Source organism: Pempheris klunzingeri, chromosome 15, assembly GCF_042242105.1.
Source record: "Pempheris klunzingeri isolate RE-2024b chromosome 15, fPemKlu1.hap1, whole genome shotgun sequence".
Classification (NCBI taxonomy): domain Eukaryota; kingdom Metazoa; phylum Chordata; class Actinopteri; order Acropomatiformes; family Pempheridae; genus Pempheris; species Pempheris klunzingeri.
In genome coordinates this window covers 3,893,953-3,914,406 of record NC_092026.1, presented here as the reverse complement: position 1 = coordinate 3,914,406, position 20,454 = coordinate 3,893,953, and the positions used below count along the sequence as shown (strand labels likewise).

General features: G+C 43.2%; 1 protein-coding gene across 1 annotated transcript; it reads left to right on the top strand.

Annotated features, from left to right (window-relative positions):
- The first annotated feature begins 2,032 nt into the window (after nucleotides 1–2,032).
- Nucleotides 2,033–15,769, top strand: LOC139214749 (carboxyl-terminal PDZ ligand of neuronal nitric oxide synthase protein-like). The gene is made up of 10 exons (XM_070845670.1): nucleotides 2,033–2,137; nucleotides 2,784–2,855; nucleotides 5,147–5,239; nucleotides 5,338–5,396; nucleotides 5,506–5,614; nucleotides 8,935–9,064; nucleotides 9,554–9,681; nucleotides 12,502–12,663; nucleotides 14,217–14,385; nucleotides 15,237–15,769. The coding sequence occupies exons 1-10, from the start codon at nucleotides 2,033–2,035 to the stop codon at nucleotides 15,767–15,769; spliced, it is 1,560 nt and encodes a 519-aa protein (XP_070701771.1).
- The last annotated feature ends 4,685 nt before the right edge of the window (nucleotides 15,770–20,454 follow it).

Genomic DNA, 20,454 nt, shown 5'->3' with positions numbered 1-20,454 from the left:
TCGGTCGGCTGATTGTGGAGGCCAGGTCATGTGATGCAGCACTCTCATCGCTCTCCTTCCCTCTAATGAACTCATCCTCTGCAGCAGAAGTAACTCTCGGTCTTCCTCTCCTGGGGGCCGGTCCTCATGAGAGCCAGTGTCATCATAACGTTTGATGGTTTTCGTGACGGCACTTGAGGATACGTTGCACCCATTGGCTAATCTTTGTGTCTTAAAGTAATGATGTTACTTACAACTCATTAAACACATTAAGAAGGCAAGAAAGACAAGGCACAGGTGTTAACTCCAGGTGACACCTTATGAGGCTGATTGAGAAGAAGCGTGCAAAGCTGACGTCAAAGTAAAAGGTGGTTAATTTGAAGAATCTAAAATATAAAACATAATCTTTTTTGCTCACTACATAATTCAAACTGTGTCCCCTCATAGTGTCGATGTCTTGAATAGTAGTAATCTACAATGTAGGAAACAATAAGAATACAGAAAGCACACTGAATGGGAAGGAGTGTTTTTTTGTCAGACTAGTTCAGCAGCAATCCTCTAACTGTGTCCGTCTGCTGTTTGGAGCTGAGTTAAAACTACACAGCTGGTTTAGAGCTCTTTCTCTGACAACAGCTGCTGCTGACAACTACACTGTGACAGCAAGCTGCAATTAAGAGGAAAAAGAGAAGAAAAACAACCAGAAAAACGGTGCGGACAGTTAAACAATGAGCCGAAACCCACTATGAAGCTCTGCATGGCTGAAGGGAGCTAATTCTCTGTAGGTTCATCATATGAGCAAATGCTCTCGTTCTCACATTATCATTTCATACATTTCGGCTGTTTATACAAATTACAGCCGCTTTCCAGTGTTTTTATGTGTCAGTGTTGTGTGTAGATCTTGTTTCCACCTCCCCTGTGTGATCAAAAGGTTTGTGGCTGTAAAGTCTAATCTGCAAGGCAAATAATAACTCCAATCTGATGTCTTTGTAAACATGCTGACAAAGAAATGCAGAAGGGAAAGGCCGGCGTTTTCTTATGACAAAAGCCAGACAGGCTAGAAATACAGTAAAGTGCGCTCCACCAGACCTGGATCTGCTTCAAAGACTGCAGCGCGAGTAAAAATGCACCAGAGATATAAAATCCAGTTGTTAAAATGCATCGTTCCCCAAATCTATGCGCATTCAGCAAATTATATCTCATCCTAATCTATATTTCAGCAGTAACTTGGAGCTGTTTTCATATCATTTGATGTGAAATAAGTTGATTTGTTGTTATAATGGTTAATATGGATGATAAGGCATGACATGGCTGAGCTCCGTCAGGCTAAAAGCACGTGTTATTATGTGTAAGACAACTGATGCTTCTTTCATTCGTTGTTTTGTCAGAGAAACATCTTTTTCTGCTGTGGGCGCATGAGTGTCTCTGAATTTAAATGAACCCCATGTAGCAGAAGGGAACCCTGAGCCCTTCGGGGACCCCTGGGGGCTCCAGGAATCTGCTGGGAGACAGTGATATGGGGATTTGTTTGTTCCTTGTGGTGCCACTAGATGTCATGCAACCAAACACCACCAGCTGTAGCTGCTGACAGAGTCCGTGCAGGCAGAGTCCGTCTCCATCTGTTAGATTGCAGAACCCAGGTTAGTGGCTAACAAGCGCCCCCCAGCTTGTGACTGCTGATCGCCCACTCTGCTAAATTAGCGGCCGGTTTGACGCCGCGTTGCTTCGAGGAAAAAACAATCATGTGTTGAGATCCCCGTGCGTCATCGGGACCCCGGCGGCGGCGTCCGCGGCGCGTAGGCTGCTGCTTCTCCGTCGTGCCTCACACCGGAGCGAGGGGGGTCAGCGGGCGCGCACACCGACCGACCACCGATCAGCTCGTTAACTGAACCCATCCACCGACCGATCCGCCTCAACCCGGATGACCTCCGGAGTGACGCGTCTCTCCGGTGAGAGTGCGGAGGGAGCAGCGCCGGAGGAGATGCGCATATCTGCAGGTGCTCTGGTGCTGCCGTAAAAACACGAGTCCGGAGCGGAGTGAGCGATCATTAAAGCGATGCCAGGGGTAACCAAGTACAATTTAGTGGATGACGCGCACGATTTGAGGATCCCCATGCACAACGAGGAGGTGTTTAAGCATGGGGTCTGCTTCGAGGCAAAGGTAAGGACCCTCTGCAACAGATAGTTTCTGGGTGGCAGGATTGTTGAAGAGCCTCCCTCTGTATGTTCTAGTTTATGTGAAGTGATGTGTTTATTGACCTCATCATTCTTGGATTTTTGACCACTTTACATGACTTTTATTGGATGTTTGATCTTCGAAGTGTTGCTTTAACCAATAACTTGATGGCTACTGATATTATTTCCATTATTATAAATTCTGACAAATCTGTGCAGAACAGTTACATGGCTGTCTGAGTGTTGGGCTGCCATTAATGATTATTAATGACTATTTTCATGAATGATTTATTGAGTGAAAACTGTGAAAAATGCCCATCACAGTTTCCAAGGTGATGTCAATTAATGTCCCCAAAAAACAGAAAATAAAGATCCAAAAATATTCAATCTGTTATAATGTAAGACAAGGAAAACTGAAAAATGCTCAAATTCAAGAAGCTTTTCAGTTGCTAGACTAATAAACCGATTGTTGCAGCTGCAGCATGATATGTATTTCCCACAATGCAATGAAAAAGCTGTCAAAACTGCGATGGAAATAAAACAATCTGCCAGGCCAGCACTCCCCACGCAATTTATGGCCTTCATTCCCTCAAATTGCCGGTCTTTGAACCTCTCTTTTACGTTTTTTGCAGTACATCGGCAGTTTGGAGGTGGGCCGCCCCGGCAGCCGAATGGAGATAGTCGCTGCGATGAGGAGAATCCGAGTAAGACCCTTAAATATGTGTCTTCCTTGACCAGACGGCTGAACTTGACCCCTGTGACAGCAGCAGCAAACACACTGACAATGACCCTGGAAGGGATGGGGGTGCATGCACATCAATCCTCTCCCTCTCCCTCTCTCCCTCTCTCTGTCGTCTCACCTTGTGCTCAGAGGATCCTTTCTCCCCTCAGCATCCTCTTGACACTTAAATCACTAGTCTGCATAAAACTACAGGTTCTACAGATTCACTGGGCTGCCAGGAGCATTTTAAATCACTGCAGGATTCATGGGCCAGATTTTATGGCTGAGGGGAGACACAGCGTGCAGGGTTATATGTGACACCGTTAGAAAAACCAACTGCCCTCGAGTCTCCCCTTAGACCAGACAAGGCTGGTGGAAACACCGTGGTGCCTTGTCAGTGCACATCACTGCAGTGTTCCAGAGAAGCACGGGGAGCCGAGGATTTAGCTGCTTGCCAGCTGTTAGATCTAATCTAACAACCAAGTTATTGTGTCACTCGGAGGTCGTCCACATCCCCAGCGACACTCGGGGAGGACTTAATCCCCACCCTTCATGTACAGTGCAGTATAATGGCCATTTGATTGTGCCGGCAGATATTTCATCTTACTTTACGTTCAGTTATCCCTGAATTCTTTTGCCTTTCAGACTTTTACACTTTGTCTTCTAATGCATTATTAAAAGTGCTCGCCTGCAGGTTTGAGTGGATGACAAACACGTTTAACAGCAGCTCCAAATGGACCCACACAGGGCACACAGTAATCCAAAGGCTGCTTAAGACCTTGCTGGCCAAGGCTAAATATCTTTGCTCTTATCTGGGTCCTATCTAAAAGCAGAGCTTTTTTTTTTTTGGCAAAGCTTCAAAGCAAAAAATAATAAATCAAAGGAGATAAAAATAGAAGAAAAGGAAATGCTTTAAAGACAACGAAATATTTAAATAAAAACACAATCTACAAGATGATATTAGATGTGGGCGACATTAAAATTGATAACATAAAAGCAAGTTTGCAGAGTCCGGGGCTGTTAGTGAGCTCTGTAGTGGCAGAGTAATTAAGCAGAGTCCCTGCTTCTGGGGAGACTCGCTCTGAATATGCAGAAGCCCAGGAGTGCTCACAGTGGCTTAGGGAGAAGAGAGGAGGTGAGCTGACTCAACCTGTGGAGCTGTGCTTGGGTGTTGGAGTGAGGTTCAAGCCTGATGTGCATGAAAATGTTGCGTGAAACACTTCCTGTGTTCCACTTGGCCGCCCTCTGACAGCCGCGTGCGCGCAGATGGATGGTCCTCTTGCCCCAGTTTACATCGGGCTGCATTAGCCTGGATAACACATACACATTATGGAAGACGTGTCCTTCAAGTGAGCATCTACGCTCCCAAATGCACATGGATGGAAACTCCCACTCGACAGTAAGACGGATGAACTGGGTCTGAGCGAATGACGAGCAATAAGCGCCCGTTGAGTCTTCCAGTGAGGTGCTTTTCCCAAGTCACAGGCTTATAGACAGACTGCTCCAGATCCATCAGGGCTAAAATCACCAGATATGACTTGCCATGTCAGTTACAGTGATGCCTTTTCTTTCCTTCCTGTGAGATTTCCTTTGTTCTGAAATGTCAATATAATAGTGAGAAGACAGCTCAAGTCCTCCGGAAAATAAAAGGCAGTGGTGGGTTGTTATTTTTACACAAACCAAAGAAAGGATGACAGCGAATATCCAAGCCTGTTACGCAGAGCGGGTGACGGTTCGCTCGCCGAGGAGGACTGGTGGCTTCACAGAACTTCATCTGATCAATTAATCATCTGATGTTGGACTGTGTGTCAAAGCGAGCCGTGTTATTTCACATAAATTCTAGTTGTTCTTAGATCTCTGGGCCCTGATATTTGGAGTCTGAGCCTGCGGTGGAGGCAGAGGCTACAGGCTCTGGCATTAATCATGGAGAGGGATGAAAGTGTCCCACACATGTCTGCCTCTCTCTGGGAAATCTGCCTTTGAAAGCTTTAACAGCTCCCAGAAACAGAAACTGACAGTTTCTCGGTGTTTACTCAATCCCGGATTTCCCCTAAGAAGCAGATAGTCAAAGCTATCCCCCTGTCTGTATGATCCCGTCTCTCTTTTCTAATATATCGTTTATCTTGTGTAAAGAGCTCTATCTCAGCACGCCCCTGCGAAATTTAATGCTACTCACACTGCAAAGCATAATAATCAATTTGGTTTGAATTAACTTTTAAATTACTTCTCCTGCCAACCTTGAATGTTAATTTGAATATTATGTTTCCTTCGCAGTATGAATTCAAACTGAAGAATATAAAGAAAAAGAAGGTCAACATTGTCGTATCCACCGATAGTGTCAAAGTGATTCTGCGCAAGAAGAAGAAGGTCAGTCCTGCAAAATGTGATTTTATTGGAATTACATCTTCTGTCTTCTCAGAAAGACCTCTGTCACTGCTAAGCCATGTGCCTTTGTGTCGTCACAGAGAAAAGGGTGGTCATGGGATGAGAATGCCATCTTGGTGACACAGGATCCCATCTACAGGTGGGTCCTCTTGGTCGTATTAAATTGAAAACATGGACGCAAAAGCCAAAAGTCAGGCACCTTGCAACCAGCTCTGTGAAAACATCGTGTGTCTTCTTTCTTTTAACAGGATCTTCTATGTCTCACATGATGCCCAAGACCTGAAGATCTTCAGTTACATAGCCAGAGACGGACAGAGCAACATTTTCCGCTGCAATGTGTTCAAGTCAAAGAGGAAAGTAGGTTTAATCCCAGATAAAATGCTTCAAAGTCTGGTGATAATATAGATTTTTCTCGTTAACAAATCCAGTGAAAAGACCAATGACGCTACTTACTAATACTCGCCTGTGTGGTTAAGGCTGAGATATCTTATTTCACTGTGCCACAGAGCTCCATTGTTGTCCAGATCCAGATTAACACTGGAAGACCTCACTGTCATAAACATGGGCACTGTAGTGTATTCTGAGTCAATCCCACCTTCACAATAAGAGCGCCAAGTCTCACCAAAGCACTAAATCCCCCACAGAATAAGAACACCAGCCACTGTGTGAGCGATGTCTTCTAAAAACTACAATGCCCAGTTGTTTTAGTTAAATTATCTGGCTTCTACTTCGGACATATTGTATGTTTATTTGTTTTCTCGCTGAGACATCTGTCTCACACTGCAGCAGTTGGTTAGCTTAGCTTAGCATAAAGACTGCAAACTGGGGGAAACAGCTAGCCTGAAAGCTCTCTAATTAACACATTTTATCTTGTTTGTCTAGTCAAAAAACAAAACAAAAAAAAGTGTGAAAATATGGGCGGACTATTTTTGCACAGATTAAACAAAATAAAAAAGATACACAGACATGATGTATTGATTAGGGAGCTTCAGAGGATATGCTTGGAGGATATTGTCACCTTTTGGGCAGGCAGGCTAGCTGTTTCCCCCGGTTTCCATTCTTTGTGCTAAGCTAAGCTAACCCACCTTCTGTTCTAAAAATGGCACAACTCGAGCTGCGTATAAAATGTAATTTTTTTCTGTTGCTATTCTTTTTTAATCACACTTGCATTTATATAGATTTTAAAGTGACAATATCTTAAAAATAAAAGAATTAGTTTAGATAGTTTTAGGTGACCTCTGACCTCTTCGAGTTCAAAGGTCAGTGTTGTGCCCATGACTACCAAACTCTTGCGCTTGTAGAGAGTAAGCCAGCGGGCGTATGAAGTAGCTCTCAGTTTCAAAAAGGTTGGTGACCCCTGTTCTAGGCTCTCCTCGAACTCTCAACAAGAAATCATTTGTATGTCAAACTGTCCCTTTTAAAATTCTTCAGTGGGAGTGAAAGTGCAACAGGACAGACTGGAGAAGTTGGAAACTACGAAGAGACGCACAAGCACATTGTTAGTTTTTGGTATTATCCTGGATTTTGTTGACATTTCCAAAAGTGCAGAAGTCCTCAGCGGACTACAAACAGCTCTCGAACCCCAGCGAGTCGACCACTGCATTTTGTTTTGAGCTCCGTCCTTCCTTCGGTGCGCATCAGTGATGTGTAGTTAATTAATCTGAGAGTCAGAACCCTTGTGTGTTTTGCTAAAATGCTTGTTAAAATAAATGGCATGTTCTTCCCCAGCCTCCACATAGCTGCATATCAAACAGATACAATTTTTTCAACCATGACAAAGACTGAGCATCAGTGAGGTTAATTCCCATCCCTTCACCATGGATACCAGACTGACAGTGACTTAGAGTAGCTGAATACTAATCATCCTGGTGGAAAAAGAGAAAAGAAGAGGGGCTTTTTCACTCAGCACTTAAAGATATCCTCACCACTGCAGAAAGAACACCCACCACATTGTCAGGGACGCGGCCAGTGGTGCCTCGGCACCTCCCCAGGGCTGCCGAGCCTTATCTGGGCGATGCAGACCGAGCGTATGTGCTGAGTAGGAGGAGATGAACCGGCTGATAAGAGGAGATCTGATTTATTTTCATCACGGCATGTTGTGGCCCAGCACGGCTTAGATGTCAGCTCGGCACATCAACAGAGCTTCTTGTTTTTGGCCTCGGGAGGGCAAAGCAAAATTAAAATTTGTATCGATGGAGCAAAATAATCAATTTCATGACTTAATTCCTGCGTTATTATTTTGCTCTCTCACTTGATTGAGCCACCCGCAAGTTTGCGTTGCGTCAACATATTGAACGAGCACACCCAGGCAGGTTGATCCTCCAGACGCAGATGACAAGTTAGTTTTATTTCATCGCAGCTTCTGATTCAATATAGAAAACACAAAAAGTCACTTTAAGTGAGATTGAGGAAGAGCATGGTGGATAAAGTTTAATTCCAGTGGATTTAAGATGCTGCCACTGGACGGGGGATTAGAGCTGCAGGAGAAAAGAAGCCTTGAAATCGATCGGAGAAGAGTGCTGGTGCCTCTGAGGCCGCGGAGGTTTTTTTCTGCTTGTGTTTTCAGCTGAAGAAACACTGATGCCCACATTCAAGCCAGAACAAAAATTAATATTTAATTTGCCCAATAAAATATTGAATCTCATTTGTCCAGAAGCTTAAAGAGCATTTAGAGACGATAGAACAATCAAACCACATTAGAGCTGCAAAACAGTTGTTTTCATTGTTGATTAATCTGCTGATTGCTGATTTTACTGCCTGTGTACATAGCCAGGCTGTTTCCAGTCTTTTTATGTTAAGCTAAGCTAACCATCTCCTGGCTGCAGCTCTATATGTACAGACATGAGAGTGGCATCAGTCTTCTCATTTAACCGTCAGCACTTGAGCACATTTGCCAAAATGACTAAACTATTCCTTAAATATCACTGAGGTTTTTCTGTGCTCCTTTTTTTTGTCAGTTTAAATATTGTACAGTCTGTTTCTCATTTTTTATCAACCCTTTGTTTGCATTTAGTATCAGGGCTGCATGACTCATGATAGGAACAAACAGGATTAAATCAGAAGTTTGCTGATAATGTTCCTGCCAAGGAAACGTTGTGTACAGAACATACTGCATTTGTAGAAAACCCTCACTAGGATCCAGTCACTAATATTCTGGTTTTTGTGAATTAAACTGTCCCTGATTGATAACCTGATGATTGTGACACACCCGTTGAGCCTCCTGTAATAACAACCAACTTTATCTTCAGTCCCTCTGCCATCAAACGAACTAGCTTCTAAAATAGACAAATCCATCACCATGACAGCAGAACGTATGCAGAGCGGATCGACAAGGACAGGCAGCTGGAGCTCTGTGCTCGTAATATCTTCTGACTTTCATTTGGTCGCCTACTGTTTCCTTCCGCCTTCATTTTTCATCTCCCATCCTGCCCCATCGTTTTCTTTGAGCCACTATTGTGTCTATTTTTCCATCTTCTCCCTCTTTACCTGCGCACAAATTCACATACAAACACATTCATCTATCCACTTTTTTCCCTGTTTCCTCCCCCCTCCACGCTGTGTCCCTTCATTTTTGCATCCTCCCTCACTGTGCTCCTGCTGCTGCTTCCCCCGCCCAACACACACACACACACACACACACACACACACACCCTGTTCCTCTGTGTCCTCCCTTACAGTCTCAGGCTATGAGGATCGTGCGGACGGTGGGTCAGGCGTTCGATGTGTGTCACCAGCTGACCCTGCAGCAGAAAAGCGATGACCAGGAGGACGAGGAGGGGCAGGCGGAGGAATCGGAGGCAGTGCCAGGTGACTCACACCTAAACACACACACACACACGCACACACACACTTACACAAGACCACCATCTCTCCCTCCTTCCCCTCCTCCTTCTGTCACACACACACATAAACTCATTTCTTCCACTCACACAGCAGCACACAAACTCCCCAGGCCTTGTCCTCCTCTCTCCCTCTTGCTTTCTCTCTCTCTCACAAACAACAACCCTGAGCGCCTGCTGAAGCAAACAGTGGCAACTGAGCACACCTCTCAGAGAAAAAGATGTCGTTATCCGCCACCAATACTTATTTTTTTCAGCAGTTTGCCGTGCCGCAGCTGCAGATGTGTAACTATTAATCAAAGACCTTGTGTGGTTCTTCTGTCAGGCCTCTGCCTGCTGCTGCTATCACTGCCTCTAGACAGGTTGCCAACTATAAAGCTTAAAAAAATTTTTTATTTTTCTTTAAAAAAGCATGAAAATTCACATTTAAAAGGCTCCGCATCTGGTCTCTCTGCAGCAAAGAAGAGGTTTGCATTGTCGGAGGAGACTGACCTTGAAGCCACTACAGAGGAGAGCATTGAGTGTGCCTCTTCATCAGACCTGGAGAAGAGCAAAAAGGACGAGGCTGTCGGGAGCGATGGCAAGGTAGCGCACAGACGTTGGTCTTAATCATTTCAGTGAAAGCCCCGTTATTCTCTCCCTCCATTAGAAACTCAGGTGGTTCTGTGCACCCTGCAGAGATGAAGCTGACCCTCCAAAGTGTGTTTCATGGATGCTTATGGCAACGCTCTCTCACCATTACACAGCAGCTAAAATATAACTAACACATTGTCATTAACATTAACAGTCTGCCATTTATTTCTTCAATTAATCAAGTAGCCAGTTAGTCTGGAAAGAGCCAGCAGGCAAAAATGCCCCTTGAAATATCCCCAAACTCAAAATACCGTCTTCCAATCACTTGTTTTGCACAACCAGCTGTCCAAAAGCCAAATATTCAGATTCAAGAAGCAACAACTTGTGGATTTACGATCACCAATTTTACACAACAAGTTCAGTTTACTCATCATGAAGAGTACTCAGACTATGAAAACAGCTGCATGATGTCTTCTCTGGTTCAGGAAGAGCTTTCATACGTTTTCATAAGAAAATAACCCTGATGATGTCACAGTGAGGTCATCGCGGTTATTGGCGACTGCACATTTATGTCAGAAAGTCTGCTTTACAAACTGAGGGTATGGATTTTGAAAGACATGGGTGTTTACCAGACGTGCGTCACATGAAAGATGCTGCTGATGTCAAGTTGCATTATGGGAAATGTAGGTTTTATGCATACTAGGCACTAAAAGTAATTATTTATTTCTATTGACTGAAAAAAACTTTGAATGGCCAAAGTTTCTGCTTAACTGAAGTAAACTTTTCCAGCCAGACACGACACAAACAAAGTTATTTGATCAGTCTCTTTGTCCCTGTTGCATTTACATACATTCATTCCTTCAGAAGAAACATCTGAGGATAAACACGACATGTTTTGGCACAGTGTTACACACAGTTTTACAATATTTTAGAAAGAAAAAAAAAAACTGATCAAAAATGTCAAGAAATGTTATGTTAATAAATAATTCTGTGAGGTTTGCGCAGAAGGTCATGATGAAAAGTCTGGCCTCATAAGAAGCTGTATGACGATGAGAAAATACCACTGAGGGATGTGTACCGAGAAGAACTGCTCCAAGAAACTCTTGAATATTGATGCAAGCATATGGTTTATTAATGAAAACGCGGCTAGGTTTTCCAACATTGCTCTGCTAATCCCGAGATGTCGAACAAGCAACTATCTGCTCTCTGATATTACTCAAGAGAGAAAACTAATTGGTTCGAAGTGGAAGGATATTGCATCGAATTACATGTTTACCTGAGAAGAAGAAAAACAACTATATTTTATTCAATATTAAATTAAAAAAAACACAATCCTCCCTCTCCTGTGTGTGATTTGAAGGTCAAGTGTCCTTCACAGTTGAGTGTTAATGACAAGAGAGTCCACCGTATTGATCTCCTGATAATTCATGTCCTTCATGGCTGCTCTTCCCACGGCAGCACTCTAACATAATTGTGTGACTGATAATTCCTGTGTGGTCTAACAGCAGCCCGTCCAGTCAATCTGTAGATCTATTTATTGATTGATTGAATTCCCATTAAAACACCATCTTCTCAATTAGATTAAATGATGCTGCTCTATGTTTTGTGCTACACCAGAGGGTGCAGTACCGCTTGTGTTGTGGATCCTCAATCCAAGTGCCCACCTCTTTAAATTAGTGAGTTTTCCCAGAAATGCAACTCTCGGCCATTCGACTTAACGTAAAGCTGCTATAATCATTATCTTTATAATAACAATGGATCAAATAACTACAGGTTTGTGAAGGAAGTGGCTCATATTGTCAGCTCTATGAACCGTTTTAGCATCTTTCAGCTCATTGTTTTGGTTTATGACCCTCAATTGAGCTGTTTTGTTTCCCTCTCGCAGCTCTCATAGCATTATTTTCTGCAGGCACATCAGCACCAAACACAGTTAGCGACTAGCTGGTGAACACAGTGGAGCATTTAGCTGCTAAAGAGACAGATATTTTTATCAGGAGTCCTTAGAGACAAAACAGGGCTAAAAAGAGAGTGAATACTGGACTTAGAGCCATCACGTTGCCTGAAGCGTGACTCCAAATAAATGCTAATGTTGCTAAATAAGGCAATGGTTTGCTTGCGCAATGGCAACAGAAAAGGATGTGAAGATCTAAAATGTCAGTAAATGTCATGTTTTTGGTGTCAAAATCAAAAGACTAAACTTGGAAAAACCAAAAGTGGAAATGTATCACAGAAGCAGGCAGTAATACAGAATCCTCCTGCAACATCAGCCTCAATAGAGCACCCACGGCATCTTTATTGATCTTCCCTTTGTGTGACATACAACTCCCTTTTTCTTTTCTTTTCATCTGTACGACTTGACACGGTAGGCACGGCATCGATCCCTCTCCCTCTCTCCCCTTGAAAACTTAAACACTACTGATTTAAACCTCTTCTTCAGACGTGTTTCTGCACATAATGATGTTTTCGTTTCACTTTCCTTACTGCATTATGTAGGATTGGTGGCTTTGAATTCTGTCTACTGTACAGCTCATCCACAGCTCTACGTTCTCTTGCTGTGAAATATTGTATTTGTAAAAAAATTCAAGATTCTTGTTTGTTTATTTCATTTCATTTAATATTTTAGGGCCCATTGCTGTGGATGTTTTCCTCCGCAACATTCCTTGTATTTCTTGTGATGAATCTCTGTAGATGATGCTTATGTTTCTACGTGGTGACTCTCAACAAATCTAGCTACTCCAATCAAACCACTTTAGTGAGAACAGGATCACAGTCTTTTACTTTTTTGGTGCCGTTAGAAACAGTAGAGCCCATAAACTGTCGTCTCTGCTGCAGCTGTCCAGCGACCCGTCTCTCCTGCTGAGCACCCCCGTCCTTGGAGCCTCGGTGTCGGATCAGTCAGCAGCAGAGGCTTCCTGCTCTGAGGAGCACCAGGTTCAGCTCCTCCAGAAACAGCTGCAGCAGCAGGAACAACAGGCACTGGCAGCTTCGGCACAGGTACTGATGGCACTGATGGCACTGATGGCACGTCTGTAACATGCATTTTTCTTTCTTGTCTTGTTTGTTCCTGATGAAACACCTAAAGCTAACAGTGGTCTATACAGCGTTTGCAGTTTGCTGACTTTAACCAAGTGCAAAGCCTTTTGTTAAAATTAAAAATTAAGCCTCCAAGACTTATCACATATCCTAAACAGACTACAAATGTATCTGCACAAAACGTATATTGTCGATGTTGTTTATTGTTCCAGAAAGAATACTTGGAGTGCGAAGCTGATGTTGCTCGGAGAACGTTTCTCTCTTGTCTTGTCTTGTTTGTTCTCTGCCCGTGAACAACTGTACAATTCAAGGAACTGGGATACAGTGAAATCAGCTCCCATTGTTTCCCTCATTGTAGTTTCTGTGGTTGCCATGGTCACACAGCGAGCCGTGGCGGCAAGTTGAAACGGTCGAACCATGACAAACAATGGAGGCGGTGACGGAGACGTCAGCGACAACCGCTCACCGTCTGAAAGACCCTTAAGAGTCTCCAGCCACGCAGCTCTGCTTTGTCTTAATACAGACATGGCACTGCAGTGCGCTGAGCTAAATGCTAACATCAACATGCTAACATGCTCACAATGGCAAAGTTAACATGCTGATGTAAAGCAGGTATGATGCTTACCGTCTTAGTTAAATATGTGATTGTGCTATTATTTGCTAATTAGCACAAACTACAAACTGAGGCTGATGGGAATGTCTTCATCATAAACATAAGTATTGGACAAAGTAGAGCAGGGCTGCTTCAACCCTGCAGCTCTTTGTCCCTCCCTGTAGGTTAATGAGCCACAGCTGTCCAGCATCTACCTGAAACCAGGAGAAAGGAAAAGCCTGCAGTCACCAAAGTCATTGGGATTCAACCTCTGGGAAACTCATAGACAAGACTACATTTAGAATAAACTGGATTTTAAGAGCATGTTTGTTTGAAGAGTGCCTGACACCCCAAAATCTGCTTGATACAAATCTTTCCAAGCACATAATGAAACACAAATCAAGCAAATGAGTAAAGGACTCAGGTTTCACAGCTTCATCTAATCTGGACACTTATAATTAGAATGATGCGCTATTTCAATTTTCAATCAGTGATGTGTTAAATAGGATGTGGGGAGATATTTCTGGTTATAAATTCTCTCTTCTTTCATTCCTCTAATCTTCTGCATAAACTTTTTAAAGTTTCACATCAGATTAAATATGACAGAGCCGTGCTTTGAAGGCCCTTGAAGATTTTAAAGCGAATCTTTTTTTTTTTTTTTTTAGTTTTAGATTTTCCAGCTTACTTTATTTAGAGTGAAACTTTTTACTCCAAATTTAAGAGACACTGTTTTGCAGGTTAACCTCTTCATGACAGAATGGGTTTTAATAGCTTAGTGTCTAATGAGAAAGAATAAAGCGACTTTGTAAAAATACATTTTTGAAAAAATTTGGGCTTTTGCCTGATTCTGTCACACGTCCTCAACTGTGCGTATGTGTGTGTGTGTGCGTGTTCTTAATGATGTGTGTGTTGGTGTGTTCAGGTCCATGTGCTACAGGAGCAGCTGTCGGTGGAGGTGTGTGCACGGACTGAAGCCCAGGCCAGAGTGCAGAGGCTTCTGCAGCAGAACACCGACCTGCTGCAACACATTTCCCTGCTGGTCAAACAGATACAGGAACTGGAGCTCAAAGCTGCCGGACAGTTGACATCGAGTGAGTGGAAATCCACTGATATCTCGCCAGCTTTCTCTTTCATTTACAGCAAAGGTGCTGGATTCATTTCAGAAATGGGGTGCGGGCAAAAAGTATGTGTGCTGCCTGTGCATGCGCCTGTAGGAGTCACTTAGACATGAAGTTGCTGCAGCATCTCATTTAGAGAAGTTGTTAATTTTGGATAATCATTCTTGACAAAACAAGTTTTTACAATTTCATTTATGAGCTTTATTCATTTTATAATTGTGATTTATTTAGCTGCAGACAGAAGAAGTCATATTTTTCAATTTATTAATAAACTGTACAAGAATTTCAAATTTGACACTAAAATGAATCATGAAAAGATTAAAATAATTTAATCAATAACCCTTGAACCCCCTTTTTCCAATGCTGTTGGTTTACAGTTTGTTCTTTATTTTGTTTGGTTGCTTAAAATCTTCTGCCATTTCCATTTTTTCTCTTCTACGCATTTCTGCTGTGAAATCATCCTTTTCTGCCTTCATCTCTTCTCCTTTCATCACTTTCTTTCTGTGCCCCCTTCCCGTCGTTATCGCTCCTCTTCTCATCCATTTCTGGAGCGCAATTAATTATCCCATGGCAGCCCTCTCTGAGGATTCAGTTCTGCTCTCTGCGCTCCCCTCCATCCTGCATTTAGCCAATGGCAATATGCTGCCATCATAAATTATCAAAACCCGTCACAGACATCACCGACTCCATGTAATCTCATCTGCTTTGCTCAATCCTCTCTTCTCATGTCTTGTATCTCTGTTTACATTTGATAACTGCCAGTTCTTTCTGTGCTTTGCTTCATTATACACATTCTTCTTTTGATATTTTGTCTCTGTCCTCAGTGGGCTCCCAGGACAGTCTTCTGGAGATCACTTTCCGTGCCAAGCCCCCCAGCATGCCCCGTGAAGCCCTCAACTCTTCGTCATCCACGGGCGCCATAGCAGCTCAGTCCATGCTCCAGATTAGTGATGGTGCCTGGGTCTCCGCTCTCCCCGGGCCCTGCTCTCCAGGCGCCGTGGCCACCGACACCAGCCCTCTGGGCCTCGGCGGCAGCGGAGTTCGTCTGGAGTGCTTCCGCTTCACCTCACGGGGGCCGGACAGCCAGGAGCAGGGCCAGGACACGGGGGAGACTCCCAGCGACGGAGCCCCCGATGAGAGCTCGTTGCTGGGGGAGCAGGTCCTGGGGGCCCTTGAGCTGCTCCGGTTTAGGGAGTCAGGGATCGGATCGGAGTACGAATCGAACACAGATGAGAGCGATGACCGGGACAGCTGGGGACAGGGGGAGGGCGCGGGGGCCGAAGGTGCGGCTCGACTCTTAAACGTGCTGAATGCAGAGAGTCTGCCGGACTGCTTAGGGGATGAGATGGCTGTGTAGTGGTGCTCTTAAAGCTGCACAGGGCGACATCACACTTATGCACCACTCCAATGGGAATCAGGTGAAATTCACAACCTGAAGGATTTTATTCCACAGAAATAATGTATTGTGACATCAGTAAACTGCACTGTATGAACTATCTGTGGCTGTGACTGAACAGAGCGCTCACTCACCACTGTGTAAAGTTTTGAATTGTACTTTTAAGAATTTATTTATTACTTAGTACGCACTGAGAAAATGTCCCACTTTTTTGGATAGTGGAACTCATAAAGCTAAATAATAACAGCAGAGATGCAGAAAATATAATATAATAATTGAGTTGATAATGCTTAAGTTGACTTAATATCATAAAAACAACTTTAATTTGATAAAACTTAAATATCATCAGCAAATTTCAATCAGTATCATTCACCACATGCCTGTGACTGACACATTAGCCAATGCATCTTCAAATGGCAAACACACTGAATAGTAACATAATAATAATAATATTAGCCTGCTGATCCCTAACCTATCTTAATGATCAATAAATCAAGCTTGTTTTTATCAAATCAATAATGTCAAATCAGATACATGCAAACAAGACAAGCGTCTGCAGCCATGCTAGTGGCTGTGCGAGGCCATCCTGCTAACATGCTAACGCCAGCTCGCTAACATGCATGCATGACGTTCACCATCTTCCTAAACTGTTGTTAGTTTTACAGGTATTAAAAAAAAAAAACTTTATTTACAATTAAATCTTCTTCAGTTCCAAACCACATACTCTGGACATGCAGTAATTCAGAAAACTGAAACATATTCTCAGCTCCATTGCAGCTCCAAAGCCAAAAAAACAAACAAACATGGTGCACTTGTAGATATGATTTTGGGACAGTGCAGCTTTATCTGAACTTGGACCGTCAGATACTATAAACACTGTGGTGTTTCAGGCTCCGTCTCTCTGAACATCTCTGCTGTCTGTTTGTATGTGTGTGTGTGTGTGTGTGTGTGTGTCACACACTGTTTGCCTGTCACTTTGGTGGTTGTTGTACCTTACATGTGTTTGGTTCCCTGACTCGATCGGCTTGTTATTACACTGTGGTTGTGTCTGTGTTTATGGATTTGTGACACATCCAGCATGGGCACGGTGATGTTTGCTGCTCTCTAATGAAGATCAATGAAGAAAACACCCATTTTGCCGAGTCTGTCTGGATAATGCTAACACATTTTCTTTGGAGTGTGAAAATTTAAATCTTACTGTGCTTGTTATGACACTTAATCTGTAATTACACATGGGTTTGAAAATGAGCATGTGTTTCTCATAGTGCATTTATTCTCTTTTCAGTACACTGTATATAGTTTGATTAACTTTAAATGTGTTGCATAAAACACACAGCATGGTTTTTATTCATTATTTTTCATATTATTGAGGAACTTATTCTGATTAGGTTCTGCTGTGTCGCGGAGGGAAACATCTCTGTGTGCAGGTGCTACAATCTTGTCTCTGCTGCCTAAAAATGTAGCCTCCACGTATCTTAAGTATTATTTTTTAATGTCATAGTGCGGCAACAATAAACTGCTGCGTCATTGTTACCTTCAGAGGAACTGTTTGGAAAGTACCAATTCAGATAAAGATGGAGGCACATGAGGCTTGTGGACGTACTTCATCTGGCCAGCTGTCACACCAGCTCCACCTCGCTGACTGCCAGCCAGCTCTTTGAATCACTGAATTGGGGACGTGTCTTTGAGCGCTCTCCAAAAATCGATTCATCTCTTCCTGGCCCTCTTCCTCTCCCTCGCTCACCTTCCTCCCCTCTTCTCCCCCTCCCCGAAGCCCGACACCTCTCTGCACTCACAGTCTGCTGTACCCATCTATCCATATTTCTGCGTCAATCTCTCCAAGGTTACGTCTGTCCACATGAAGTGTACTATGAATTAAAGTGCACTTAAATAGATGTTTCTCCTTGTGGAATTACATGCCCTTTCTCAAATGCCATCTGGTGTCATGACATGTTCAGTGCATTCGGTGTGAGTAACTAATTGCTGAAAGGAATCCACGGGTGATGTAAACCGAAATATGTCTCTAATATAATGATAAGCAAGCCCAGGTCTTGGGTTGACCTTTTCGAAATGTTTTCCTCATTAGTGTTTATAATTGGTTGAGAAAGTAGGATGTGGGCTTGCAGAAGGTCTTTTGTGAGGGTGATGGCTCTCTATTATTGTTAGAGATAACACCAGCTGTGGTCATTAAGCAGGGTCATCTCCCATTGAGCTCAATGTGTGCACAGGCAGCAGTAGCTTGATGTAACACTGCAGAAAAGCTGGGAAATATGAAGAATATCAGCCATTACCCACCCACATCCAGCCACGACATCCTGCTGACACAGATAGTGGGCGGCTTCCAGGAAGTGGCCTCCACTTTCATTTGCTTGATTATAATGAAAAATGGTCTGTAGTATCATTCTGCTCACCCCCTCTTGTAATCAATGGGTACAAATAATAAAAAAAAAAAAACATTGCTTCATTGGACACGCAGTGTAACATTTATACCTTTGGTTGATCTTAATAGTCAGACTGTTACTGTGGCACTGCAGACTGCAGCATCAAGTTTTGCACCTTGTATATTCATAATCCTCAGAGGATGAATACTACCGACTGTGGTCATCCTCATTTACCATTGCCAGTATAATGATCAAAATATAAAAACTGAGTTGACACAAATCTTGCAGACATTCGTGGTCTCCGGATGATGAATCCTACAGACTTTGGTGATCTCCATTAGATTTACGTTCATGTTCCCCTTAGGACAAATTGTCATAACTTTGGTACCTAAACCAAAGTAGACCCAGTAGATCAGGGATGTCCAGACTGTTTTCACTGAGGGCCACATACAGAAAAACACACAAAGGGCTGGGCCACTCACTAGAAGTGAGCTATATTGCTAACTTTAATCCACCAGAGGTGATGTATATCTCCTCACCTCTGGTGGATTAAAGTTGGCAAAATCAATCAAATGTAGGTAAATTCTGCTTGATAACTGAATATGATTCAAGAAAAAAATTAGTTGTGGTACAAGCTAATCTTTGCCTTGTAGGCTCTTGAGCTCACTGAGCTCATGAAGAGTCCTTCTCTCTTCAAAACTGGTCCATTTCTGATCTCAGGGAATAAAACCACTGCAGCACAGAGCCACGACTGAGCCAGCGCACATGAGAATGGTAGAGCAGCCTTACCTCCACTTTCTTGCCCCTCAGCGGACACCGTAGAGCCCATTCCTTTGCGCTCACCTGTCCCAGCTGGAGCTCCATCCATCGTACCTCCACACAGCTCGTCCCATTAAAGTCCCATCATGCCAACTGCACCTGGCACAGCTTCAAAAACATCCTCACCGGTCGTGGAGCTCTTTAGCCTGCTAACATCAAGCAGCTCCTCCTGTTCTGAAACTTTCTAAACTCACTTGCTCTCCAACGTTTCCTTAATTCTTCCATCTTGGGTCACCTGTGGCACATTTCTTCTTCTATTACTCATTTTATAGAGAAGCTGCCTCGTTCAAGACCGTTACTCCACCTAGTGGTGAGACTAAGAAGTACAACACAGTCCCGCGCATCTTCTACGTGTTGGCCGCATTCCAATACAGCAGACATGTCTAACAAATTATCTCCGGCCCGCGAGATAATGTCATGTGACTATTAAGAATGGCCCGTCGGAAAACAGCGCTCCCACCTCTAATACTACAAATCCCACAATGCAGCTGCTAGTCAGGACCCGTGCAGCAGCCCCTCCTCCCGCAGGTATAATGACACACCGATCAGCGGATCAATGCATCGATCAGCGCTGTTATAGTGACACTTAAGGTAGCCCCCCCCCCCCCAAAATAAATGGCTAAAGGAAAAGTGGACTTTGAAAACAGAGACTTTCAAAGCAGGTGGGGGGGGCGGAGTTTTACCTGTTTGTCTGTCGGAGGTGAACCTGTGTGTCTTGTTTGTGGAGCTGATGTGGCCGAAATTAAAGAATATAAATATAAGAGGACACTATGAGACAAAACATCAGGATAAGTACAAAAAAGAAAAAAATATTTAAAATTTTATTTATTTTATTGAAGAAAAGTTGTTGAAGTTTGGCTGTTTAAATTCATATTTCTGAATAAAATATATATTATTATATTATATACTATAATAAATTAGTCACTTTTAGACTCACGTCACTAAATGTTGAGACCATTTGGCCTGCGACTTAGACCGTGGTTTAAATTTTGGCCCCTTCTTTGATTGAGTTTGACACCCCTGCAATGCATTTTTAGAATTTCCTGCGGGCCAATGAAAATTGGACCACGGGCCGCAGTTTGGACACCCCTGATTTAGATGATGACCACAGTACCTTTACACCTGCTAAACATCAGCTTTCCCAGTGCATCATTACATATTAGTAATTTTTCCAGCCCAACCTCCCGTCTGAAAGACATTCAGACATGAGTAAGTCAGGGAACCACCAGACTCTGTAATATATCTATGAGAACCTGAGGCAGGAGGCAGCATTTATTATGACTCATGAATCTTTCAGTCACTCCCTCACTCATTTCCTGAAGAATAGCTGACTCTGTGCTACCCCATCATGGACAACCTTGATAGTGAAAGACATGTCATATATCATGATGGCAGAATGATGTATTTGGCTTGTAATCACCCTTTAAAGAAGCTGTCTCGCATTTT

Excerpts from the sequence above, each read along its gene's own strand:
- LOC139214749 (XM_070845670.1), top strand. The coding sequence starts at position 2,033 with ATGCCAGGGGTAACCAAGTACAATTTAGTGGATGACGCGCACGATTTG. Across the intron at positions 5,397-5,505 it reads ACACAGGATCCCATCTACAG|GATCTTCTATGTCTCACATG; the intron begins GTGGGTCCTCTT and ends TTCTTTTAACAG. Across the intron at positions 5,615-8,934 it reads TGTTCAAGTCAAAGAGGAAA|TCTCAGGCTATGAGGATCGT; the intron begins GTAGGTTTAATC and ends CCTCCCTTACAG.